This window comes from Apiospora kogelbergensis (assembly GCF_038363985.1).
Source record: "Apiospora kogelbergensis strain CBS 113332 chromosome Unknown utg000003l_segment0_segment0, whole genome shotgun sequence".
NCBI lineage: Eukaryota > Fungi > Ascomycota > Sordariomycetes > Amphisphaeriales > Apiosporaceae > Apiospora > Apiospora kogelbergensis.
The window spans coordinates 4,535,657-4,560,344 of NW_027117420.1; the positions used below are offsets into that span (position 1 = coordinate 4,535,657).

At 54.4% G+C, this 24,688-nt stretch overlaps 11 protein-coding genes across 11 annotated transcripts; 7 read left to right on the forward strand and 4 right to left on the reverse strand.

Annotated features, from left to right (window-relative positions):
• Positions 1–54: 54 nt before the first annotated feature.
• PG998_006223 (pyridine nucleotide-disulfide oxidoreductase-like protein) lies at positions 55–1,633 on the forward strand (the record flags this gene model as incomplete). The annotated part of the gene is made up of 4 exons (XM_066873041.1): positions 55–232; positions 363–704; positions 785–1,480; positions 1,587–1,633. The coding sequence occupies 4 exons, from the start codon at positions 55–57 to the stop codon at positions 1,631–1,633; spliced, it is 1,263 nt and encodes a 420-aa protein (XP_066733138.1).
• Positions 1,634–2,225: 592 nt separating this feature from the next.
• On the reverse strand, positions 2,226–3,654 carry PG998_006224 (uncharacterized protein; the record flags this gene model as incomplete). The annotated part of the gene is made up of 3 exons (XM_066873042.1): positions 2,226–2,612; positions 2,700–3,329; positions 3,394–3,654. The coding sequence occupies 3 exons, from the start codon at positions 3,652–3,654 to the stop codon at positions 2,226–2,228; spliced, it is 1,278 nt and encodes a 425-aa protein (XP_066733139.1).
• A 1,428-nt stretch (positions 3,655–5,082) lies between these two features.
• On the reverse strand, positions 5,083–5,558 carry PG998_006225 (uncharacterized protein; the record flags this gene model as incomplete). The annotated part of the gene is made up of 2 exons (XM_066873043.1): positions 5,083–5,322; positions 5,376–5,558. The coding sequence occupies 2 exons, from the start codon at positions 5,556–5,558 to the stop codon at positions 5,083–5,085; spliced, it is 423 nt and encodes a 140-aa protein (XP_066733140.1).
• Positions 5,559–6,880: 1,322 nt separating this feature from the next.
• Positions 6,881–7,690, forward strand: PG998_006226 (uncharacterized protein; the record flags this gene model as incomplete). Its single annotated transcript, XM_066873044.1, has 2 exons — positions 6,881–7,295; positions 7,359–7,690. 2 exons carry the CDS (start codon positions 6,881–6,883, stop codon positions 7,688–7,690), a joined length of 747 nt encoding a protein of 248 aa, XP_066733141.1.
• A 1,285-nt stretch (positions 7,691–8,975) lies between these two features.
• PG998_006227 (uncharacterized protein) lies at positions 8,976–10,217 on the forward strand (the record flags this gene model as incomplete). Its single annotated transcript, XM_066873045.1, has 1 exon — positions 8,976–10,217. One exon carries the CDS (start codon positions 8,976–8,978, stop codon positions 10,215–10,217), a length of 1,242 nt encoding a protein of 413 aa, XP_066733142.1.
• An 872-nt stretch (positions 10,218–11,089) lies between these two features.
• PG998_006228 (GTP-binding protein 1) lies at positions 11,090–13,006 on the forward strand (the record flags this gene model as incomplete). Its single annotated transcript, XM_066873046.1, has 1 exon — positions 11,090–13,006. The coding sequence occupies one exon, from the start codon at positions 11,090–11,092 to the stop codon at positions 13,004–13,006; it is 1,917 nt and encodes a 638-aa protein (XP_066733143.1).
• A 1,520-nt stretch (positions 13,007–14,526) lies between these two features.
• Positions 14,527–16,323, forward strand: PG998_006229 (uncharacterized protein; the record flags this gene model as incomplete). Its single annotated transcript, XM_066873047.1, has 3 exons — positions 14,527–14,589; positions 14,708–15,541; positions 15,682–16,323. 3 exons carry the CDS (start codon positions 14,527–14,529, stop codon positions 16,321–16,323), a joined length of 1,539 nt encoding a protein of 512 aa, XP_066733144.1.
• Positions 16,324–16,468: 145 nt separating this feature from the next.
• On the reverse strand, positions 16,469–16,843 carry PG998_006230 (uncharacterized protein; the record flags this gene model as incomplete). Its single annotated transcript, XM_066873048.1, has 1 exon — positions 16,469–16,843. The coding sequence occupies one exon, from the start codon at positions 16,841–16,843 to the stop codon at positions 16,469–16,471; it is 375 nt and encodes a 124-aa protein (XP_066733145.1).
• A 362-nt stretch (positions 16,844–17,205) lies between these two features.
• PG998_006231 (uncharacterized protein) lies at positions 17,206–17,997 on the forward strand (the record flags this gene model as incomplete). The annotated part of the gene is made up of 5 exons (XM_066873049.1): positions 17,206–17,247; positions 17,316–17,412; positions 17,531–17,699; positions 17,747–17,762; positions 17,812–17,997. The coding sequence occupies 5 exons, from the start codon at positions 17,206–17,208 to the stop codon at positions 17,995–17,997; spliced, it is 510 nt and encodes a 169-aa protein (XP_066733146.1).
• Positions 17,998–18,453: 456 nt separating this feature from the next.
• On the forward strand, positions 18,454–18,900 carry PG998_006232 (uncharacterized protein; the record flags this gene model as incomplete). Its single annotated transcript, XM_066873050.1, has 1 exon — positions 18,454–18,900. The coding sequence occupies one exon, from the start codon at positions 18,454–18,456 to the stop codon at positions 18,898–18,900; it is 447 nt and encodes a 148-aa protein (XP_066733147.1).
• Positions 18,901–20,209: 1,309 nt separating this feature from the next.
• On the reverse strand, positions 20,210–24,035 carry PG998_006233 (uncharacterized protein; the record flags this gene model as incomplete). The annotated part of the gene is made up of 3 exons (XM_066873051.1): positions 20,210–20,295; positions 20,365–23,739; positions 23,981–24,035. The coding sequence occupies 3 exons, from the start codon at positions 24,033–24,035 to the stop codon at positions 20,210–20,212; spliced, it is 3,516 nt and encodes a 1,171-aa protein (XP_066733148.1).
• Positions 24,036–24,688: the final 653 nt, after the last annotated feature.

The window sequence follows — 24,688 nt, forward strand, 5'->3', positions numbered from 1 at the left end:
TCACGCCACTCTCTCTTTGGCGATCCTTGCTCTCGCTCTCACCCACTCCTAAAGATGATGGACTCGCACAACCAAGGTGTTCGGAGCACCGCGAACCCCTTCAAGGTCCTCATCGCCGGCGGGTGCTACTCGGGCCTCGCCGCCGCCATCAACCTGCTCGACAAGTGCGACAGCGCCCTCGACTCCCGGATCCCCGTCTCCATCACCATCGTAGACGAACGTAGCGGTTTCTGTACGTAAACACACACCCATACGTGGGAACGAATATACACGCAAGACTTTGCTTCCAAGTTCAACTCTTCGCACTGTACCTGTATTCGTATATAAGACTAACTGCGGGCAACGTCCAACCAACTCAATAGTCCACGTCATCGGATCACCTCTGGCCCTCTCCTCCAAGGAGTACGCCGACAAGTGCTGGGTCGACTTCGCCGACGTCAAGATCCTGCAGCGGCCTGACGTGCGCTTCGTCCACGGCCGCGTCCAGAAGGTTGACCCCGCGTCTCGGACGGCGACGATCCTCGACTCAGCCTCGCAGACGGAGCAGAGCGAGACATATGACTACTTCATCGCCGCCACCGGCCTCCGCCGCGTGTGGCCCGTCGTGCCCCAGTCCCTCACCCGCAAGACATACCTGCTAGAGGCCGGTCAGCACATCGATGCGGTACGCAGTAGCGCGTATCCCGTCCTCGTGGTTGGTGGAGGTAAGTCTGATATACACTTTCCATGAAGCACTTCACTACGTGGTTTCTTTCTGGAAACTGACTATGATCGATCTCAACAGGCGCCGTCGGCATCGAAATGGCCGCCGAGCTCAAGATGGTCCAGCCCAACGTCCAAGTGACACTGGCCCACTCGCGCGACAAGCTGCTGTCGGCCGAGCCGCTGCCCGACGACGTCAAGGACCGGGCGCTGGAGCTGGTGCGCGAGGCGGGCGTCGACACGCTGATGGGCCACCGGCTGCAGTCCAGCCGGCCCCTCGAGAGCGGCGAGGGCTACGACGTCGAGTTCACCAACGGCCACAAGATGGTGGCCAGCGTCGTCATCGAGGCCATCTCGCGCAGCGTGCCCGCGACCGACTACCTGCCGCGCGCCGCCCTGACCGACGAGCACCTCGTGCGCATCCGGCCCACCATGCAGCTCGCGCCCGCCGAGGGCCTGCCTGAAGCCGAGGCCGACCGCCACTTCGCCGTCGGCGACCTCATCGCCTGGTCCGGCATCAAGCGCTGCGGCGCCGCCATGCACGAGGGCCGCTTCGCCGGGCTCAACATCCACCAGCTCATGCTGCAGGAGCTTTCCGCGTTCTCGTCGTCCGGATCGGAGGAGAAGCACAAGCCCGATTTCCAGGAGCTCCAGGAGATCCCGCCCATGATCGGGCTCGCCGTCGGCAAGAAGGGGCTGTCGTACGGGCCCGACGTGGGCATGGATTCCGGGGAGGAGGTGTTGAAGCTTTTCTTTGGGGATGATTTAGGGTTCAAGAGTAAGTTTCTTTCCCCCTTCTTTCTCTTTCTTTCCCGCCTTCGCGTTTGGTTCATTTGTCCTTGACCCCTCTGAGAGCATGGTCCAATGGCTAACATTATCAAAAGTCGTCTGGGACTACCTCCGACTGGGACAAGATCCTGTCAAGGTTTAGAGCATATCAGATAGAGGTTACGGGACTCCCCCATAACCAGTTTTTCCCCGGCTTACAGCGGAGTTTCTGGCGTTAGTCCCCTATGGATTGGGTTGGTGGGCTTGGAAATAGAGGGGTGTGGCCATTGTGATTGGCCACTTGGAAGAGATCGGGTTGCATTGAGCATACAATTTAAGCTATGCTAGTACACTGGAAGCAAACACATTTTGAACTTTATCACGGCAGCCTCCTTTTGGTTCGCGAATCGTAAAATCGCTCTGTTCTTGCATTGCATTGTGGTCAATTGTGGAAGCCAGCCAGGTTGCATCCTTTAATCGGTTTCCAGAAAGGCTTATCCTGTGAAGAATTTTGAACTCATTGAAGTATCAACTTCCGAGAATGAAATATTACTGAAACTTGATTGTGATGGACAAGAATAATACGTCGGATGTTATATACATGAATGTTTTCCAACTCTATCGAGACCATGTCGATTGACAATAGGGTCCCTCCTAAAATAACAAAAGCAGAAATGCCGCACCAGGAGCCCTTTTCCCTCGGATTGATTACATGACCAAGCAGTGACGCAGCTACTTTTCCTTTTTTTACCACCTCACAGCTTCGGTACCAACCCAACCAAAGTACCACCAACAACCTTCTCCCCACCGGTCTCGCCCGCGCCGCCGCCGCCGCCCAAGGGCGCCAGCTGGAAGAAGCGCTCGCGAGAGCAGCGCATAAATGCGGAGCGCTTGTGGGGGAGGTCGACGAACTTGTCCAAGCCGAAGCCGTGGATGAAGTCGTACGATAGCACTGAGCTGTTGGTGTATTTGGGCTCGCCGATAAGGTTCATGGTGCGCGGGTCGTCCAGGAACAGGTAGTGCATCAGGCTCGACCACCACGCCGACACGCGGTGCGGGCCACGGAACCGCACGTCGCCAACGAGCGAGTGCCGGCCGCGGTCGAAGTCACCGGCGCTGTAGTAGGCGCCGAGTCGGTCTTCCTGCATCATAGGGAAAGAAAACGTGTTAGTGCATTGTTTCTTTGCTAGCGTCAATTCGGGGAACAGATGAAGGAGAGAGAAGCTTACTTTGCCCCAGTACACCTCAAAGTAAGCAAAGAAGGTATCTTCGAACTTGGCCAGGAGGGTGATCTGGTGCGGGTCTACGTGCTGGCGGCGTAGGTACTCGCGGTGCTGCTCCAGGGTGCCCGTCTCGTTCCAACCCTGGGAGACACGGGGGTCATTCTGCCATTCATGGAACAAGCGCAAGTGTTCAGCGTTTGTGTAGTCAAGTGCCACCATGGAGAAATGCTCGCGCAGGTGCGGGATCCAACGGCTGTAGACGGTCGAGCCGGGGCGCGGCTTGACCGGCCGCAGCGGGTGCCAGGTCAGCGCCACGCCCGGGTCGTTGGTCATGGTGTGCTGCAGCGGCGTGATGGGGTAGGCCGAGGTGCGGAATTCGGAGGCGGACGAGGATTCCTCTTCGGGTTCGGGCAGCCAGGCGCTGCGCGGGCCAAAGGGCGAGCCCGCGCCCTGCCAGAAGGTGCTCCGGAGCACGACGAGCTCGTCGACGAGGCCCGTGGCGACGGGGTGGTCGACGGCGAGCGCGACGGCCTTGAGCTGGTGCGCGAGCTGCTCCTTGCCCGCGCCTTCGAGCGTCAGGCGGAACACCTCGGTCGAGGGCCGCAGCGTGAACAGCGCGTAGATGAGCAGCCACGCCTGGCCGACGGTGGGCGTCTTGCCGTCGTCCCACGCGAACGTGGACGAGGGGGCGCGGCGCGACCGCCCCCCACGGCGTGTTGTTGGACTCGGGCGGCCGCTCGCTCGACTTCAGGTCGGTGAGCTCGGAGAAGTAGAGGGAGGAGCTGTGGAGCGGCTCGCGCAGCGGCTTGCTGTTGGCCTCGGCGCCCCGGGTTTCGAGCTGGAAGAAGACGCCATTGCTGCTGTCGGACTTCTTGCTGGACCTCACGAGATAGTACGACGTCAGGTAAGGGTGCGGTAGCCTGAGGACCGGGCTGTCTTTCGCGGTATTGGTGGACGCCATCGTGTAAGTGAACACAGGACAGGTATTAATTATTTCGAGCTAGCACAGTACGTAGTGAAAGATGTGCTAACGACAGATACACCGAGGAGAATGGTACAGTGAAACGGACAACTTGGTGGTGAGCAGTGGTGAAGAAGGACATCATCTCTCTTTCGAGGGAGCTTGGGAAGCTCCAGTGGAGCTTCCCATCGTCGCGCCCAATGCCGACCGACATTTGACCTACCTGGCAACTGGATGAAGAGCCTTTGGACCGGCTATCGTCCCATCCATACAGACTGACACTTCACAGGTTAGTCCCTGTCTGTGGCAGCAAGCGACAAAGCTATCACGTCAGAGGTCCCTTTTTGCCGGAAGCGGTTTCTTCCTAAGCACCCCGGGACGAAAGTCGCATCTTCCATCGACGTCTCCACCAGGCAGGTTAGCAATGGTCGTACCTCATGTACTCCCAAGTCGCCATGTACAGCCAAGTACCGATGATGCGACCTTCCGACTTCCTCTTTGGAACGAGTACGCAAACACTTGGAGCAGAATTTTTCGCGCTAAATTCTGCATGAAGGCGTTGCTCCTGCCAACACGATGGGCAGAATGCGTCGAAATGGGCCGATGGGGGTTACCGTGAGGCCACAGATGGGACCGCGAGGAAGAGGCTGGCGCGGGGCCTTGGCGAATTGGCGAAGGGGGGGCCTAAAGACGGATCTGATAACTGAAAAGGGGATCCTCCCGAGCTCGGGGTGGGTAATGGTTTGATCAGATAACTTGGCTTGGCAGCGACGTCGGCACTCGCCTTGTTACAATCGTCACGGCTATGCTTCTATGCGGTATTGGCATCTACCGTGTGTGAAAACCCCGAACCCACTGGAGCTGGAATCAACAAAGGGCCGAGGACGTGCTGAGAGAGCAGAAGCTGAAAGAGAACGGGGTTCATCTACCCTATCTAATGCATCACTATCGAGATGAGATTGTATAAGGGTGATCTACAAAAGACCAAAAAAATGCAACACCAGTCGTTGCCAACCCGAGTACTAACTCGGCTCTAAGCTCACCGACTACCTCTGGCGTCCTAGAACTTGCGATTCCCAGGACTCGATTCCTTTGAACTGAACTCTAGTTCATCTATTTTCAATTCGCTATGACGACCAAATCTTGGAAAGCAGTACATCGCGCCTGTCTTGGTTGCATTGCTACTGCGGTCGTTTGACTGTAATCACACTTTGCTTCAAGTGTTAGAAGGATGACGGTTCTCGCCCAATCCAGGCCAACAGGCCTCCCTATGTCAATGAGATAGAAGGCCTGTATACCTAAAGTGGACAAATTCGCGTATACATTAGGGAATAGTAATAATAATAATAGGCTCATGAAGCCCACTAACTTGACCACCTGTGGTTACCTTCCTAGCCGGCCATCCAGCACCCGGCCAAAACACAATTCTTAGAAGGTCGGCCGGGCTGAGAGGCGTGTGAGGTCATTAAGTGCTTGTCCCTTAAATACAACCTGCTGAACGTACTCATCGCCCCGCCTGGCCGGCTTGAACTTTTCTTTGGGGATAGGAGGCGGTCGTTGGAGTGTCTTATTGTGAACATCAGCAATAGGACCTTCGATTATCTCCTTTTTCTGGACCCTCAACATGCGCCCTACTGCCTTTTCGTTCTTCCGGTTATTCTCCACGAACTGCACGGTATGTTAGCTGTGTGAAGGATCCTGAAAAGAAGATAAGTTCTGACATGGTACCAGTCGTCGTCAGGAACGTCGTCGAATTTGTACCCTTGGCGTAGCATTTCGCGTGGGACGTCCTGGCGGATGATCGTCCCGCCAGGCCCGGCACAATTCCGTGCGTATTCCTTGTTGTAGGTAAAGTACGCAGCACTTTGGTTCGATGTATGGAAGTCGCCATTACGCTGTGTCATAATTGCTCCGGCGTCATGGCTCTCAAAATAGTCTTCCGCTTTTCCTTTCGCTGATCCCCGGTAGATAGGACGGGTTATTCCTTGGGGAGCACTTCAACACCGTTAGTTGAATGTCTGACGGATGCACATATGTTTTGAATGATATGTATGTGTCGCGGTGCTTGTGATAGCGTGTTCTAGATGATGCTGCTGTAGGGGTAGATAGGGACCTGGATGCTATAAGGCTTACTAGTGCTTCCCCTGGCTAGAGGCTGGCGGTACACTGGGTTGCCTGGCTTCATTCCTAGATCTACCAAAGACCATGGTGACTTGTAAGTTGCGTATGGGTTATGTATATGATCTGCAGTGCTGGTATTGTAAGTACCGGGCGGTTCTGAAAATGGCGAGCAGTGTGAATGAACGACCAGTTTGTAATGCGAGACGTCTAAATATATATATATCTTACGTCGCTATCACCCATCTCGGGGTATAACCCAAAAATGCCTGACGCGATGACTTGTGAGAATCTATTCATGGCCATGCTTGTATCACAAATCAGCAATACTGAGGGCGGAAATAGATGGTGCAACTACTCGCCGAACACTGCACCTAAACCAAAGTAGATGAATTAACCGCTGACCCAAGATGCCGGAATTCTTTCCTGGCCAACCAAACCGAAGAAGTACCCTTTCCCTCATCAAAATCGCGAATCTATGATGTTAAGAGAACAGTTTCAAGGAGTAGCCCGATATCGAGGCCCGAGAATCGTCGAAGACGCCGCTGGGGGGCTAGATTGCCATAGCCTGCCTAGCCGCCCAGCATCTAGAACTCGGGCCATAACCTCTGTTTGTAACTGGGGTAAACACCCGAGCATGTTGGCTCTCGGAAAGCAAGGGCTGATAGAGAAGATGTCCTTGACTGGATTTTGCCAGTGACTCTGCATGGGTGAATGGCCGTGTTGGTAACCGTCTTGCTTCATCACGCTCGCAGACGCGCGCTTACAAGAAGAAGATCGATCCTTGGCTGCGGCGCATGGCGGCCAGGATTCTAACATACGCGCCCCTCTGCCCTCTGCAGCTATCAATGTCAAAGCAAATGGCTTGTTGGCAATTGGCGATGACAATTACCCCACTACCCATTTGGTTGGTGAAGTTTCTCCACTTCTATTTCATATAAGGCTGATTGCCAGTCAGACAGTCACAGGAATAATAAGTATCTACGTTATCCGCAACCCATTGAAAGAAAAATGAATAAATCGTCTTGAACGAGTTGAACTACTCTTACTTGGCACCTTCAAATCAATACTTTTTCCACGTCTTGTCTACCTTACTTCCCAATACATCATGGCTGAAGAAGACAGTTCCACCACTATTCCCGCATTCACTATGACCCCAGAACTTGAGCGTCTTCTCGTGCGAGGCCGTGAGCTGCACCCAACGTTCCCAGATGATGTCCAAATGACTACCGGACTATTCGGCACAGAGGTGGTGAAGTACACGGAAAGTTTAGGACTCCCTGACCTGGACGATAAAAGAGGCATCCTGTGTTTCGTGGGTCTCAACGACAGCATGATCGACTGGGCTCTTGACCAATACCATGCCGACTTCCCGTCAGAGCCCGAGGAGTTGGTCGTCAAATCCAAAAGCTTCAATGGCGAAACCACCATTGAGAGCTTCCGATTTCCTTTATTGGATCGCTTCAACTCAATACTCATGAAAAGAGATATTCAAGAAATAGACGAGCTGGATATAAACTATGGTAAGTCTCGACAACTATGAATAACAAGGGTAGATGGCCGTCTTGAGAAGATCTAATATGAAGTGCCAGATGACTACGTCAGGGGTGGTTTAGCAGAGGGCCTGCGCCCGGAATTTGCCATCTTCTGCGGCCTCCATCCGTTGGAAAAAGATTATGAATCGGAAGAGCATCGCGACTACTTTTACACGAGGACATACCAGGAGCACGCGGATAATATCATGGGGAATTGGTGTTCCTATCTAAAAGTCCTATGGGGCCAAAAGCTCAGGCTTGAGGCGGCGGAAAGAAAGACAGACAGAGACTCAGCCGTCGACGACGAAATTGGGAAAGTAGAGGCTCAGCTTGAGCCACCACGCTCAATAATCAACGGCGATGATGAGGCTGGCATAGAATAGTTTGGAAGAATAATGAACGCAGAGTCACGACCTGCACGTTCGGCCAGGCTGGATGTTGGTAGGGTTATAATGGGGTCGGGGAACCTGGTGGGCAAAAGGTACGCGATATAAGCAAATTTCATTGCCTCGACTATTTCGGGTCTAAGAATTGTTCATTCGGGCTGAACAACACAGCGTAAGCAATGCAAACCCGCAGGTAACCGACCTATGATTTATCAATAGTCAGATCTTTAAGCCGAGGTTACAGTTCTTTCCCAGCAAGACGTTCTGTGATTTGATTCCGGTGTCCAGTTGTATCAATCAATGGATAACGATATGATCATGTTGATGCAGCTGCTTTGAAAACACCCACAGCTCACAGATTCAGCATATAGCACATCCAACCTAGCACCGGCGAAGCCACAGACTGCCACAAATGGATAATCTGGCCTTGGAGGTAGATGATTTTATTACTTGGACGTATCGCCGACTATGTTACAGAACTCGCTCTGACTTGCGGTCAGGTGTCGGCATCCCCCATCAAGTGCGCAACAAAGCTTAGGTGGGTGATAGGGCTTTTCCCAGAAGTAAATTAATTCTATGGAGTGCACCGCTCGCATATGCAGCTGAAAAGAGGCTGGATTTGAGGCTACGCAAAATGCAGGCTTGAGTTAGAATTTCAACACTGACGTAGCTAAGTAGCTCGCTCACTCGGAACTGCCCCCAAAGGCCTGGAGCGTTCCGGTGGCCCTGGCTAAGATAGACTGCCCGAAAGCTGGTGCGCAGCTACTAAACGAGAAGCTCGATTCAATTGCTTGGGGAAATGACGGTGTCAGGATAGCTTGAGCACTTTTCCCTCCGTGTCTCGACAGCTTTGTCTCGGTTGTGACCACAACTCACGTCATTCCCCGGAGAGTTTGGTCCAGCCCGGTGGCTTGCGTCCCGCCATTGTCCATTTCCCCCATACTTTGCCGCATCACTAGCCTGCGTTCCTGCATTGGGCCTGTCACCCAACGCAACAACTGCGTCATTGACATCGACTTTTTGTTGAATTCACGATGACCGCGCGTAGGAAAGCCTGCCCGCTCCTGTATACGGATGAGGGGTTAAGGATGAGGCAAAAAGTAGATAAAGTCGTTATTGTTAATTTAACCTGCCGAGCTGCATTCCACCTCTTCTCGCAAATAACTCTCTGTGAAACACACACCCAGTATCAACAATATTTTTTGTACTTACGATACCCAATTCCCCCGAACCAAGATACCCTCTACATCAAGCCTACTCCATTCACACATTCTCATTCATCATGTTTGCGACACAAACCTCGGCGCGGGCCGCCATTCCTAGAGCTGCTCGTCAGCTGAGAACCTCCAGAGTCCCCCAACAAGCGCGTTTCCAATCCTCCACAACCGGCAGCAGCAATGCTGGCGGCTCAGCAGGCAGTTCGTTTGCGTCGGGCATGGCAGGAGGTGCCGTGTCCGTTGCCATCGCCTACGCAATTTACTCGCAAACCGCCGCGGGCAAGATGACGTCGACCATCAGCAAGACGGCCAGCGAGGCGAACAAGACGTACGAGCAGGCGGCCAAGAAGCTGCAGGAGAAGACGCCCGACGCCGACCAGGCCTACAACTACGTCAAGGAGTTCTGCTACTCGTACGTCGGCTGGTTCCCCGGCGGCCGCCAGTACGTCGACATGGCCTTCAAAGACCTCGAGACGGTGCGCGAGAACAACAAGGACGAAGCCGACAAGCTCGTCAACGACGCCTACAAGCAGTTCCAGGGCCTTGCCAAGTCGGGCCTGAGCCTCGAGACGGCTCGCAAGGCCTATGACATGCTGGCCGACCTGTCAGTGAAGCTGGGCAACCTGGCGAGCAACTCGATCGGCGACATTATGGACAACCACCCCGACCTGAAGAAACAAATCGGCCCCCACGTCGACCAGCTCAAGCAAATGGGCGACCAGTACGGCCCTGAAGCTAAGAAGCAAGTCAATGAGACATGGCAGCAGGTAGCCGACATCTTTAAGGGCGGATTCAGCGCCGCCAGTGTCGACAAGGCGCGCAAGCTGATCCAAGAGAAGATGGAGAAGGTCAAGAAGCTCGGAGACCAGGCGTGGACGAAGGGCATCGAGCAGGCCAAGCCCTACCTCGACAAGTACCCGGAGGCCAAGAAGCTGCTCGAGGAGAACGAGGATGCGCTGAAGCAGGGCAACACGACGGAGCTCTTCAAGCAGCTCAGCACCTCGCTCGAGAAGAAGGACTTCAGCGGGTTCGAGAAGTACGTGAAGCAGACAGTCGACGACGTCAAGTCGAAGGGCCAGAAGGCCGGCCAGAGCTTCGGCCTCGACCTGGACAGCTACTTCCAGATGATCCCCCAGGGCGGCGAGATCCTGCCCAAGCTGAAGCAAATGAAGGAGGTGGCCGAGAAGCACCAGGAGGAGGGTCAGAAGCTCCTCAAGGAGACCATGGACGAGATCAAGCAGGTGCTGGACAAGAAGTCGCAGCGGGCGCAGGAGATCATCGACAAGGCGAAGAAGGAGTCCAAATAGAGCTTTACTAACAGCTCACTATGATACCTACTTAATCACGACTATACGTCCAGTCGACCGTCTGGGTGAATAGGCGGTCTTGACTGTTGACTGTACAATGTATTAATACCAATTTTGATGACATCACTGTCGTTCTTCAACTGTCTTGGATTTCTGAAGTAGCTGATGACTGTCCCATGATTTTCATTAGGAGCTGAAGCTCTTATCGATAGGCTCGACTCGGGCCTCGAGCGTAAGTGGCGGGGCTGTTTCTCTCCCCCGGAGCTTGGCAGGCGATGGAAGTGGCCCACCAGCACCAGGCCAATTGGCGTTGGAGTCATCATCACGTCCAGCCCATTAAGCGTTGCCTCCCCGTGTTACTCATACGATCCGGTTGCCCTGCCTCTATGACTCGACAGCTTCCGGGGCTGGTTCTTCGGCTCTCTATTTAACTTCGCGTAGATCTTCCTGTACCGCCAGGACACCTCGTCGCACTTTGTTCTCTTTCTTTCCTTAGAGTACAGCAGCATATGTAAAGTAGCTACCAGCATCAGCAACTAACATACATACACCTGTCATTTCATCAAACTTACCTAAGAAACAAAGATTCGAGCGAGACCTAGCGAGTCCAACTTCATCATCATTATCTATTCGTGGCGAAACCCCCGAGTTCATACAGTTAGAGCCTACTTGACTTGACGACACCACTGCAGACCCCCTCCAGATATCTTGTCTCTGCCGTCGTCCGATTCCCCGAGTTCCTCGCGCCCAGGGACCCGACTCTCCACTTCATCAATTGACACATAGTCGTCCAATTCAATGATACCAACTCGGATATATCGCCACACGAACCACCTAAGCCTCAGATATCGAATATTATATCTTCGACCAATATGACAACTCGAACGGCAAAACAATTACCCCATGAACGGCGGAAAGGAGAGGCGGCACTAAGCGACTTCGCCGACTTCGTCGAGAAACAACAGGCGCTGCGGTATCCGGCCTCCAAACCCGCAGCCACAACGAACGAGGAGGAACATCACGAGGAACTCGACATTCTCGACTCCCTGAACCTGAACGATGCCGTCCCCCAAGTCCCGCTTCGCGAGCTCCTGCTGGCTGCCGACGCCGACGCCGACGCCGACGACGAGAATAGCCTACAGAAGCTCGTCGACGTCATCGACAACCGGCTACTAGAAGGGCACTCCGAGGCCGTGTTCGATCTCGGGTTTGAGAATAATGGAGACTCGATGCGCCTGACTAAAGCCGAGTTCGACACGGCGCTTGCGCGCTTGCGCAAAGCAGCCAAAGTTATTCATGCCGACTGCAACGTGCTACTCACCAAGAACGTGGGCGGCGATGCCGAAGCCGAATCCGTCGCGACCGGGAAGGACAAGGACAAGGACTGCAGCGGGAAAATCATGATACGGCAAGCGCCCAGCGCCGCCGAAAGCGTCATCGAGACGCGAATAGCGGTCGTAGGCAACGTTGATGCCGGCAAAAGTTCCATGTTGGGCGTGTTGGTGAAAGGGGATCTTGACGATGGCCGTGGAAAAGCTAGGGTCAACTTGTTTCGGCACAAGCACGAGATCGAGACCGGCAGAACCAGCTCCGTCGGTATGGAGATAATGGGCTTCGATACGGCGGGGAAAGTCATCTCGTCCGACGTCCCTGGGAGGAAACTCTCGTGGGAAGAGATCGGCAAGCGCAGCGCAAAAGTCATTACTTTCACGGACCTGGCTGGACACGAGAAATACTTGCGCACGACTGTTTTTGGCCTCTTGTCCAGCAGCCCTAACTACTGCTTGCTTATGGTAGCGGCAAATAACGGGCTTGTTGGCATGAGCAAAGAACATCTCGGCATAGCACTGGCCTTGAATGTTCCGGTCATGGTGGTGGTTACCAAAATTGACATCTGCCCGCCCAACATCCTGCAGCAGACCCTCGAGCAGATTACCAAGATTCTCAAATCGCCAGGCGCCCGCAAAATCCCCGTCTTCATCCGGAACCGCGAGGAGTGCATCAACACGGCGACGCAGTTCGTTAGTCAGCGAATCTGCCCCATCTTCCAGGTTTCCAACGTCACTGGCGAGAATCTCGACCTCGTCCGCACGTTCTTGAACATTTTGCCCCACCACGGCCGTTATGACGCCGACGCATCTTTCGAGTTTCATGTTAATGATACGTTCTCGGTTCCTTTCGTCGGCACCGTTGTTTCTGGTATTGTGAAGTCCGGCGTCATCCACACTGGCGACAATGTCCTCATTGGGCCAGACTCGTTGGGCAACTTCACCCAGACCAGTGTTCGCTCGATCCAGCGGAAACGCATCGACGTCCCCGCCGCGTCCGCAGGCCAGTCCGCTAGTTTCGCGCTGAAGAAGGTCCGCCGCAAAGATGTGCGGAAAGGGATGGTGGTGCTACCCAAGATTGAGGGTCAGCCTCAGCCTAAAGTCCACCAGGAGTTCATCGCTGAGGTGCTGATCCTTTCGCACGCGACCACGATCAAGGCTAAATACCAGGCGATGCTTCACGTTGGACCCGTCTCGCAGACGTGTGCCATCATCGATGTTGACCGCCCCTTTATTCGGACAGGCGATCGGGCCACGGTCGCGTTCCGCTTCGTCCAACGGCCGGAGTATCTCGTGCCGGGAGACCGGTTGCTGTTCCGAGAGGGTCGCACCAAGGGGCTAGGCATCGTCAAGTCCGTGGGCTACGACCCGAAACAGCCGCTCATGCCGAGTCAGACTGAACAGCCGGACGAGGGGGGAGCAATGTCACCTCTACGCAAGTCTCGGTTGGGGCTTGAGTGATGATTCTTCCCCTCTTTCTTATCTCATTCTTTCGTCTTTCTTGCCTCTTTCTTTTATCTTTCTTTTACTTCTTCCGTTGAACGGATATACATGTTTCTCTCTCGGAAGCGATGCATTAGCTTTGATTATGGCGTTTTGCTGGTTCACTTCTGGCTGGTCATTTGCTTAGGACAAGTGTCCAAGATAAGACTAGCCGGTTACGAAAGGCGTTTGGGTATGATTTGATTTCTTTAATTCTGTATTTACCAGGGTACGAACGACAGTACAGGTGCACGCTTATATATACTTACATATAGCACATGTTGCCATGTTCGCAGCGAATATATATACCTAGCTATGGATACTTACATACACGTATGGGCCATGTTGACCGCTTGCTCAAGTGGCTGGTATCTATGATACAAGACAATTGCGTGACTTGACGATGTGAACTCTGTTCAACAGTTTGGCCAGAGATAGCAGAGACCCCGATCGAGTGAGTATACATTCGAGATTAAGGCTCCTCGCAGAGACGCATTCTTTGGGGGTGAAAGGCTCCTCAACTTCCTTGTTTCCTTTTTTTTTTTTTTTTGCACAACCAACCCGGATTTCTCGACCTTCCGACTCCCCCGCTGGGACTTGTCTCATATTTATGCGGTTCGTGTAGATATAGTAGTACTGAACAGCGGGATTCGGGCGACGAGTGGCGACCCCAACCCCGTCTCCAACAGCGGTAGCAAGCAGCATGATGGTGTCGTAGTATGGTGTACCCGGCAGACTCACCAAGCCCGCGAGCCCGCTGCCCAACACAATTTTATGAAACGGCATACCCGTCATCCGACTGAATGCCGTGACTTCGCTGCATGCGGCTGACCGGTAGCCGACTAGGTGGCCAAGTGTTTTCCTGCCAACGGTAATATAGTAGGCAAGCTATAGCATTTTTATGCTCGCTAGTACCGGAACTCGAACAGCCGGGGCCCCAGCAAGGACCGGGGAGAGGGGGGCGATCTACCACAAACCGATCGCTCCTGGTCCCCCTACTAACAAGGAGTCGTTGAGCAGAGGGTTACATCACCAAACCCTACCTTCTGCCAGTTCCAGTACTGGCTTCTCAAGATCCCCCGCTTTCCAGCAGGGCTGAAAGTGGGAATCGTCGCACCAAGACAGGGCATTCGTTCATGGATCGGTAAATGCTTGTTTGCTTCGATCATATATCACCTATATGTTGGTTAGGAAAGGACCAATTGAGCGGGATTCGCCCGCATGCCTTGCCCAACACCGAACTGCAGCACTCCATCCTTCTTGTCGCTAGGACTAGTTCCTCCATGGGGATGATTGCGTTGCATTACTTCGGGCGGCAAACAATACCCGAACGGGGGGTTCTTTAGGGTTGAATATATACTCGTCTTTCCCCCTTCTCCATCAGAACCTGGTTCTGGATTCGTGCCATGTTTCCGCGTCGTCCGAAGACGATAAACCTGCCCCGTAAAGTTCAATAAAGCATTACTAGTACTACTGTTGACGGACGCAGATCCGCCAAAATGGCATTCCTACATGCATCTGATATTGGCCTGCCCAATCTGGCACTTCTCGCCATTGTTTTGGTATGTCGGCACCTCGAATTAGATTTCTTTCTAGCCCGATGTTGGATATGATCATGTTTGGCATTACCCTATCCGATCTCCCCAGTCCAATCAACGCCATGCTGACATGCCGGATTAGGGAAGCGCCTACTACGCCAGCTGGCTCGCATACAACCTGTTCCTACACCCCTTGCGTGCCTTCCCGGGCCCCCTGGCGCACCGCGCCTCCAACCTGCCGCGCGCCTACTACATGCTGCGCGGCCGCCTGGGCACCAAGGTGGCGGACCTGCACGCGGCGTACGGGCCCGTGGTGCGCGTGAGCCCCGACGAGCTGGCCTTCGCCGACCCGCAGGCCTGGAAGGACATCTACGGCCACCGCGCCGCCGGCGAGCCCGAGTTCCCCAAGGACCCCGAGTTCTACCGCCCCGTCCGCGCCCTGCCCGAGAGCATCGTCTCGGCGCACTCGCGCGACGTCCACGGCCAGCTGCGCCGCCAGCTCGCCCACGGCTTCAGCGAGCGCAGCATGCGCGCGCAGGAGCCCATCATCGGCCGGTACGTGGACCTGCTGGTGCACCGGCTGCGCGAGAACTGCGGCGTCGACTCCACCACCACCACCTCCTCCTCCCCGACAGCAGCGACGCCGAAAACGGTCAACATGCGCGAGTGGCTCAACTGGTGCACCTTCGATGTCATCGGCGACCTCGGCTTCGGCAGCCCCTTCGGCGGCCTCGAGAACGCCACCTACCACCCCTGGGTCCGCATGATCACGGGCGCCATCCGCAACGGCGGCATCGTCAGCGCCATCATGAGCGTCGGCGCGAGCCCCGTCGTCCAGCTCATGAGCAAGTACGGCGGCATGCGCAGCCGCGACCAGCATCAGAACCTGACGCGCCAGAAGCTGCTGCAGCGCATGGAGCTGGGCGCGGAGCGGCCGGATTTCATTGAGGGCTTAATTCGAAAGAAGGACGAACTGGTAAGTTCTCGAGACTGTTTCTTATTTTTCTATCGTGCTCTGCATCGCCAGATGGATGTTGTTGAGATGATGTGGTGTGCGAGTGGAGAAAAGACAGAGAAAGAAAGAGAGGCGATGGCTAACCTAACTTGAACACACAGGACTTGGACATGTTCAAGCTCCAGATGAACGCCAGTATCCTCATCATCGCCGGCTCCGAAACCACAGCGACGCTTCTGAGCGGCGCCACCTTCCTGCTCCTGACCAACCCGGCGGCCCTCGAGAAGCTGACGCACGAGGTGCGGTCGACGTTCGCCGACGACGCCGACATCACGCTGAGCTCCGTCGGCTCGCTGTCGTACATGCTGGCGTGCCTCAACGAGTCGCTGCGGCGATACCCGCCCGTGGTGATCGGGCTGCCGCGGCTGGCGCCTCAGGGGGGCGCGACGGTCGCGGGCCACTTCGTGCCCGAGGGCACGCGGGTCGCCGTGTGGCACTACGCCATCTCGCACGACCCGCGGCTCTGGACCGACCCGCACGGCTTCCACCCGGAGCGGTTCCTCGGGGACCCGCGCTTCCAGGGGGACGCCCTCGACGCCATGCAGCCGTTCAGCCTCGGGCCCCGCAACTGCATCGGCAAGAACCTCGCGTATGCCGAGATGCGCCTCATCCTCGCCAAGATCATCTTCAACTTCGACATGCGCATCGCCGACGAGAGTCGGGGGTGGCTGGACGGGCAGAGGGCGTTCACCGTCTGGGACAAGCCGCCGCTGCAGGTCTACTTGACGCCGGTGAAGAGATGAAACGGGGGTAGTAGGGCAGGAGTCAAGGAGTGGGTTATGAGTAACACTACTCTGTGTATATCAAATTGTATATGATGGCGGGATGGTAGAATGATTATACATAGGCATCGCAAGGCGCCGTGAGAGGGAACCCACATTCTGACGTTCATTTCTGATGTTGTATCTTCTCTGTAGACATAGTTATACTATCTAAGCAATCCAAGGCTGCCCTTGCCTGTCTTCTGAGCAGCAGAATGTCGCCGACTTCCAGATATTTCAAAGCCTCGATTGCGTAAATCCTCAGTCCCTCGCGAATGCGCTGCATCCCGTTGAGTGTCTCGTCCTCTAGCGTGCCAAAGGTGTCTGCGAAGTACTGCGCCGCTGCATCATAACCACCGTCGTCGTGGCGGTCTTCTGAAGCCGCTGGTGGCGTGGCCATCATAGCTATTTCTTTTCGCCCCTCACTCTCCTTCTCGTTCATCTCCATCGTTTGGGATGAGGAGGTATTGCTGCACAGGACGTTATCATATTCGTTGCGCATTGGCAAATGCAGCTCTTTTGACCCTGGTGTCCTGTCCGAGAGTTAGTGGCTTGCTACAACTCTCGCTGTCTCGTAGTTGGCATGACCTCGATGCGAAGTTAGCACTTACCATTCAAGTTTCCCAATCTGTCAAGTTGAATTCACCAAGTGATGAACCTCATATGTGAGTTCCTCGGATGCCGTATAAGGGGTTGCTGGTTCGCGCTATCCACCTCGTGACTACTTTTATGTAAAGACAGGTCTAAATAGACAAGATAAAAACCACGAATTCTACGTCAATTGCTTTATTGATGGCCATATCTTGGGTGTTTGCCTCACCACCTTTTACTATTGTTTCTCTTTGTTAGCATAGGCACTGAGTGATGCTTTCGACAACTGTCGACATTCCTATCTGTCTCAGCTACGTACGTAGGCCCTTTTCAGAATAAAGAGCTTCGAAATCCCATTTTTACTCTGCTTATGATTACTACAGACCTACTATAAAGTATACTTCGCCCAATTCACTTTCGACTCTATTATCAACGTATCGCGCAGGGTCGCAGATCATGGCATTGGAGCCGTTGGCGCCAGTAAGACTTCCCACGAGACAGGAAATGCTGGAGATACCACACACTGGCCAAGGCTTCTTCCCCCGAATATGACTGGGTCATTTTCCTAACTTGGGTACATCTATCTGTAAACTTGTAGTCATGAGTTTTGAACGTATGACTTACTTGATCCTGGCTTCTACAAAAGCTACATCATCAGCATCCTCGGCTTCAAGCTCAGCATCTCGCTCACCTGCTTTCGGATCATGGGTCGTTTTCCATCACGCTGACCGGCCTGTCAAGCAGGAGTGCTGGCCCAACATCTATCTGTATATATCATTGGCCATAGTGTGGATAAAGAAGATAAACATACTAGATGGCACCGAGAGCTAGTATGTCTTCGTTGAACGTGGCTGCTTACTGCGCACCACAACAAAACAGTCAATGGGTGACCGTTCCTCGTCCATGCCCCCGGGCTCCCCCGTCAACGACTCCGGACCCCGATGCAAGCCTCCAGCTAAAGCCAAGAGAGCCCAGCTAGCCCCGAGACTGGGTCAGCGCCAGCCCGAGCCACAGATTCGCGCCAGTCCAGGAGCCTCCAGGCTGGAGCGTGCAGCGTTGCCATAACTTTGAACCGGCGAGCGTTCACGCCATTGTCTCCGAACAGGCTGGGTGGACGTATCTGAGCAACGCAAAATTGGTGCATGGCATGGCTTGACTCTCATAACAGAATAGACTCGCCCGAACAAACAAGAATCCAGTCAGCCATCTCGAGCTGACGCAAGCCCGGATGAGGCTGAGCGCCACGAGACTTCGCACCATTTCCAGCCCAGCGCGTGTAAGTTGAGTTTAGAGAACTCTTGGACAGCGAATATGCCCAAGAGCTCGCCTCACACGTTTTGGGCCCTGTGCGACGCCTTCTAGAGCACGACGTATATAGACGTAAGCCCTGTTCGACAGGAATGATGTGAATTTTCCTGCACCTCATCCCTCACCAGCGACAATACCATCAATCATTGAACTACACACTCCTACCAGCCAAGCCACCCATCCAAACCAACTCACAACTACCAACCAAACAAGATGCCTTCCGAAACCACCATCACGACCCCGATCCCCACCAGCGTGAGCCGCGACGCCGTGCTGGCGGCCCTGCACGACCACGACCGGTACATCCGGACGACGTGCCCGCAGCTGATCGACTACGCGCACGTGTCGTCGAACCCGGCGGCCGCGCCGGGCGGCCTGCCGTGCGACGTGTACGAGGTGACGGACAAGCGGCCCATCGGGCAGACGACGTTCCGCCTGACGCTGACCAACCAGCCGGGCGAGGGGATCGACGCCCTCATCGAGGGCAAGGCCCCCACCGGCAGCATGGTCATCAAGTCGCGCTGGCGCGTGCTCGAGGGCGCGCCCCAGCACGCCCTCGAGGAGCGCGTCTCCATCGACGCCAACATGCTCATGAACAAGATGATCAAGGGCAACGTCGAGAAGAGCCACCCGGAGCAGCACCAGAAATTCATGATGTAAAGGGGTGATAAAACCAACGACAAATGTGTCACCCTGTTGTTTTTTTTGGCGCCCACCCTGTCACTTGAAGAAGGGATGGTGGGACTCGGAAGCAGAGGGAACATAAGTGGAATAGGCCGGTCCTGGTCCCGGCGACGAAGGGAAGGGGACGAGAGAGCGTGACGATCTGCATATACACCCCTAGTCACGCGGTGCTCTTTTGATTAGATTGTTGAGTAGATAGAAACAAAATCCCAAAAGTATCCTTGGGGTTATCAATAGAGGTATTGTTATTGCAAGGCAAGATAGTTGACAGAACGGGATGTTTATGCAAACTTTGAAGAACAAACATCATCACAGTAAAGTACGCACAATAGTAGATCCATGAGCCTCTATTTGGTTGGAAACCAGTCCTTAAGACCATGGGGTGTATAATTCCTACCTACAAAATGTCTTATAGCCTCGGCTAATACAACAAGTTGGCCTCAGCCATAGAATTCCGTCACTTTGCTCCATGGCGCAAAGCCCAAATTGACATAAAATAGTTCCCGATGCGACCGCCAGAGAATCCCAGTCCCCTTGAGAGCCATAGCATCACATGTATGAAGTATTTCTTCATCAGGATATCGTTATTTTGAATGGTTTTTGTTTCGTAATGTCCTTTGCGGAATTGTGTTTTTTTTTCCTTTGGGGGTCGTGTTTCACATGAGTCGTTAGTCGGCTACGCGGTGAGTGCTTGCCTTGGTGTGTCGGTGGTGCCCGCTTGTCCATTCAAGCCTGGCGCTACTTGCACACTATATGACCATCTTCCGGGCGGGATGGGCGGCGCAGCGCTTGGTGTTGTAGTCGATGCATCGAGCGCCGTTTGAAGGGTTAATAACCAAACCCTCCCAACTCATCGCACTTCATCAGTGTCGATCTTATCGAAGAGTGCGAAATAGCGACAATAGCGATCAATGCCAATTGCTCCTGTACGTATGATATATCAGACTCTGCTCGTGGAAAGAGCCGATATGCCCAATTCCTTGATCTCTTGACGCGGCGCGGGCGAAAAAGCTGATAAAAATGGTAGTCTCGGAGCTTGCGGTCTCGATAGCAATTAAGCCAGGTTGCTTTGGCGGGACCCTTTTCGAAGACTCGGCCATGTTAGAGATTTTGCTCGAAGTAACTAGGCTGTGCGTCTTCTCCAGGCGTCTTGTCCTAGACCGCAGCGAGTACGTAGGCGCCAGCGGCTCCGGCATCGTGTCGTGCGAATGCAGCCTATGCGTGTGAGGGTAGGTAAGGAAGGTGCCGACGTATGATGAGCCTCGTCGTGCGTAGCTACCAGCAACTACTCGCTTGATACCACGGACTTCTCGGCTCGAGCCCTCAAGTGGTTCGAGTGGGCTTCAAGGCAACGTGCCATGAGATGGGTGACTGCGCTTGGTTAGTTACAACAATTCGACGTAGAAGATAGACCGTTCAGGTATCGAGGAAGAAACTCACTGGGCCACACAGCGGACTTATCAAGCATATATGCCGTCAACCTGAGAATCTTGGCCGCGTATCCGTTGTGATCGTCCATCTGCACCATACCGCTGCTCACATTGCCACTGACAAGATCCAAGTTCACTTTCATCTCGGCACTAGCCAACACCTCCTGGATTTTGGAAAGCAGCTTTACATCCTCGTCCTCAAGCAGCATAATTGCTGGTACCTGAGACAAGTCGACCTCGTCTTGCCCGATGATCCCCAGGTAGCGTCCTACGCGATCCTGCAGAGTGGCCACCCACTCGGCCAAGACTTGAGCACAATCGAAAGCACACATGGCAGATTGCATGGGTAGCTCCCTGCTGGTGAAGTCTGCCAATGTCACTCCCAGCTTGTCCGCCATGGCAAGAGAATCAGCCGCGTAGAAGGCAGCTTTGCGAAGGTGCTTCTCACGCTTCGAAATGGTGCGGCTGGTAATCTGAGATTGTCGTCGCTGGGGCGCAGGCATTGACGGAGGAGGAAATTTGGCGGTGGAGAAGTCGGGCGACGACGACTGGGTTGGCGGCGAATCGACGAAGACCGAGCTAGTGGCCGAGGCGTCCGATGTCTCGTTGATCGAATCGTTATTAGACTCAGGCGAATGTTCAGCATGCTGGACAATTTCATTCCCGCGCGAGAGCTCTTCAGCCAACCCGTCCCAATCCCGCTGCCAGAACTTCTCCTTCGAGCGCGACAGGTTCACAAATAGGCGGACATAGGCAAGGTCCAAGAGCGGAATAGCATCAGCGGATAGTGGTCCCATGCCAAATGGATTGGGGCGCTCGAGGCTGTGATGGGGATTGCTAGCCCAAGCTGCTTGCCAGGCCTTCAGGGCGGGTTCAATGTGACGATGCATTTTTTCGGTTTCTTCATTTGTCCACACTTTGTTATGATGCCGTTGTCTCGTCTCCCAAATGTAATTGTGTAAAGCATTTATCAGGATCAAGCAGCCAAACGTACTCGGCTTCAGCTCGCTCTTAGGGATATCATCCAAATTTACCATGGAACCAAACGGCTGGCCCGTATTGTGAAGTGCAAGCTTTTGCTGTCTTTCATTTGTGCGCAGGAGCTCACCGAGGGCCTCGTGGAACGTCATGCGATTGTGGCCAGCCGCCCTGGCACCGCCTTTCAGTTGGAACGCAGCGGTACTTTCAGCAGCGAAGAATTCCTCGTCGCATGGCAGGTCCTGGAGAATCTCCGAGTTTGTCAAGGCAGGGGCATGGTTGTATCCGGACACTAGGAGACTGGAAAGGATAAAGATCACGTAGAGAGTCCGTTTGCGTTCCTCGACGGTTTTCCACCTCAACCACTCAGCCTGCTCCTCGGATTCGGCCTTGATCCCACCCCAACTGCCTTCCGCATCGCCCATTTGCATGTCGTGGCTCTCGGAGCTACCAAACCTCATCTGGCGGAATAAACCGGCCGCCTGGGCGAGGCTGACAAGCGCGGCCGAATGGGTGGAAGCAATATCGCTGGCCGTTTTATCACCGCTGTTGTGCCCATAGATGACGTTGAGTAACATGGCTTGCACCAGCCAGACCGGTGTGTGGACGGCATTCTCCGAATTTTGTGAACCGTGGTCCGACATTGGAGTCCGGCGGAAATCTGCCTTTCGGACGTCGGCTTTTCGTCGTTCTTCAAGGTATAATTGTATCATTTTTTTGCCCATTTCGAATAACTCCCTGGATTGCGTGTGCTCCTTCTCATACAAGGCACCGATCGCTGCCATGGATAAAATCAAGCATCCGCTGCCTCCGACAGTGTTAGTCCTGCCGCTGGAAGGCTGAGATGGTACGTCAAAGGATAGAGTTGGTACATGTAGGAAAGGTAGATGGGGATGGAAAAAGCGGAGGTAGCTCCCGACATATCGTTGCAGCTCATGGGTGCTAGGGAGACTCCGGGCATACTCCGGAACGTTGTCCGTGTTCGCCTGATATTGGGGGGATAGCGGGGAGTTTGGCGTGGTGAAGGAATACTTTCGGCCACCGAAGGGTGCACATTGTGAAAGTGCATGCACGATGGCTGCCCTCGTGGCGTCAGTGATGGTACTCACTGGAGATGGGCCTTGATGAGTGCCATTCATCGAGGTTGGTGTTTCTGGGCCGGTGCCGAAGTTCATGGCCTGGTTGAGGTTTTGCGTGTTGAGGCCCGACACGAGCGACGGGCTGAGTGAGCTCATGGATGGCGGCGGTGTTGAAAAGTAAACGTCGTTCATAGTCTTATGAGGAGGCTGTGGCGACACGGGAGCCCCGGTCATGAGGTCGGGGAACACGGAACCGTTCATGTCCAAGCTGAAAGGGTTCATAGGGGGTCCCATGCTCACGGCCGGCTGCCAGATGGAGCTCGAAGAGGTGGTAACGACCGGGTGGTGGTTGGAGCCATCCAACATGACATCGCTTATTCCGCTCTGGCTAGTGGTGCTCATGGCGGACGGTGACGAGCCATCCACTGCGTTTTCATTTGGGTTGTTAAAAGACATGTTTTGCTCAAAGCCCGTAAGCCAATCGAACGTGTCATCGAGGTGCTGGCTTGTTGGTACATCAGCTAATCCATTACCGAATGGCGAGGTTGGATCCATGGCCATGGAATGGGGAGACTCGCTATAATGAAGGGCGTTGGGGTTGATGGTGGAAGAACCTGGCTGTCCGAAAAGGAGACCTTCGAAGTCGAACTCGGGCTGGCCGAACTGCAGAGGTGGAGCCGTCCTTAATGCCGTGTTGAAATCCAGGTTGTTGATACTATGAGTCTCTAACTTGGGAAGGCCGTGGTGAATGCCGCGATGTCCCATGACCGAAGACATGCCGCCAAAAGCCTGGTCGATGCTATGGTGCTGGGGGAAGCCCACCAGGCTAGCATGACGACTGTGTCCAGGCTGCGCATGGCTTCTGGCCACGTTCGCATTTGCCTGGGCGATCATTGACATGTGTGAGCCGTCAACATGACTTATTGTGTTTGCACGAGGCCGAGGCCCCATGGACGACGCATTGCCGCCAGCAGCAGTGGTCGCGGTTGTTGCTGTGCTTGCGACACTGTTCTTCCGGGCCCGGCTTTGGGCCGTCACAGCACCGCTGGCACTCTCGCGACGGTTTCGTGGCCGCGACGAAGGGGTGGTGGTTTGATGCAGCTTCTGCTGGTGTCGGAGCAGAAGGTCGCGACGGGCGAAACACCGTGTGCATTCGGGGCACTCAAAGGGCTTTTCTTTGGTGTGGGAGCGCTCATGTCGCTTCAAGTGCTCGAGACGGGCGAATGCACGCTGGCACGTCTGGCAGGTATGAGGGCGCGGCTTGTCGGTCTTGGGTGGCGGGAAGTTGTTGGCGGGCGCCTTTGCCGTGTTCACGGTGATTGTCGAAGCTTCACAATTGATTCTAGTCAGTCATCATTGGGCGGCGGTAGGTAGCAAACAGTCAAGCCAAGAGAGTTTTCATTGCGGATTGACTTGTCGTCGTTCCCAGCAACCGCGGCAGCAAGACAGTGTGGGTGGCAGTGGTCAGTAGTGGGTGGTGGGTGGTGGTGGGATGAAGCTCTAGTGAGGGGCAACTCTCTCAACTCAACAGCAGGCAGATAAGGGAACAGACGGGAAATGGCTCCATACCCTCGTTGGTGACAGCATTCTCGGCCGGCGCGGCAGGAGGAGAAGGATTGGACATGACGACCGAGAGAGAGGAATCTTGGGTGAAGCTTGTTTTTGTTTTCTTCTTGGGAGAGGGGTCGCGACGGATGTCTAAGCTGTATTCCCTAAACTCGACTCTTGAGGTCGTTTTTGTGACTCGAATCAATCGAGGGGCAGATCGGATAATTGAGCAAAGAAGCTGTGAGTAGGTTGGCAGGTAGAGTTGACTTTGAGCGTTTTGGAAAGTGGGATGAAAGGGCCGAGAGTGGTGGGCTGTGGCGGGGGGGTGCAAGGGACCCAATTCTCTCTCACACTCGACCAGAGCTCTTTCGGGCTTCCCTGGCTGTTTTGCCTGGTCGCTTTCCGTCTGGCTGCTTGCTTTGGGCTCCGGGGCTCTCTGGTTTGCTTCTCTCCTGCTCTCTCGTTCTCTCGTTCTCTTTCTTGCTGTCTTTCCCTTCTGTGTGTACCGGGGGCCTGGAGAGAGAGAGAGTTTGTAGGTCTGTTATGCGTTATGTATCTGTGTGCGTGCTTGTACGTGTGGTGACAACAACAACACGGGAGAGAGAGAGACCCTCTTTCTTCTGCTGCTGCTGCTGCTTCTCTCTTCTACTTTTACTGTTGTCTCTCGGTGCCTTCCCACTCAAAGTGAGACTGTAGCGTAGCCACAGCCTGGTACAGACAGATACTCGT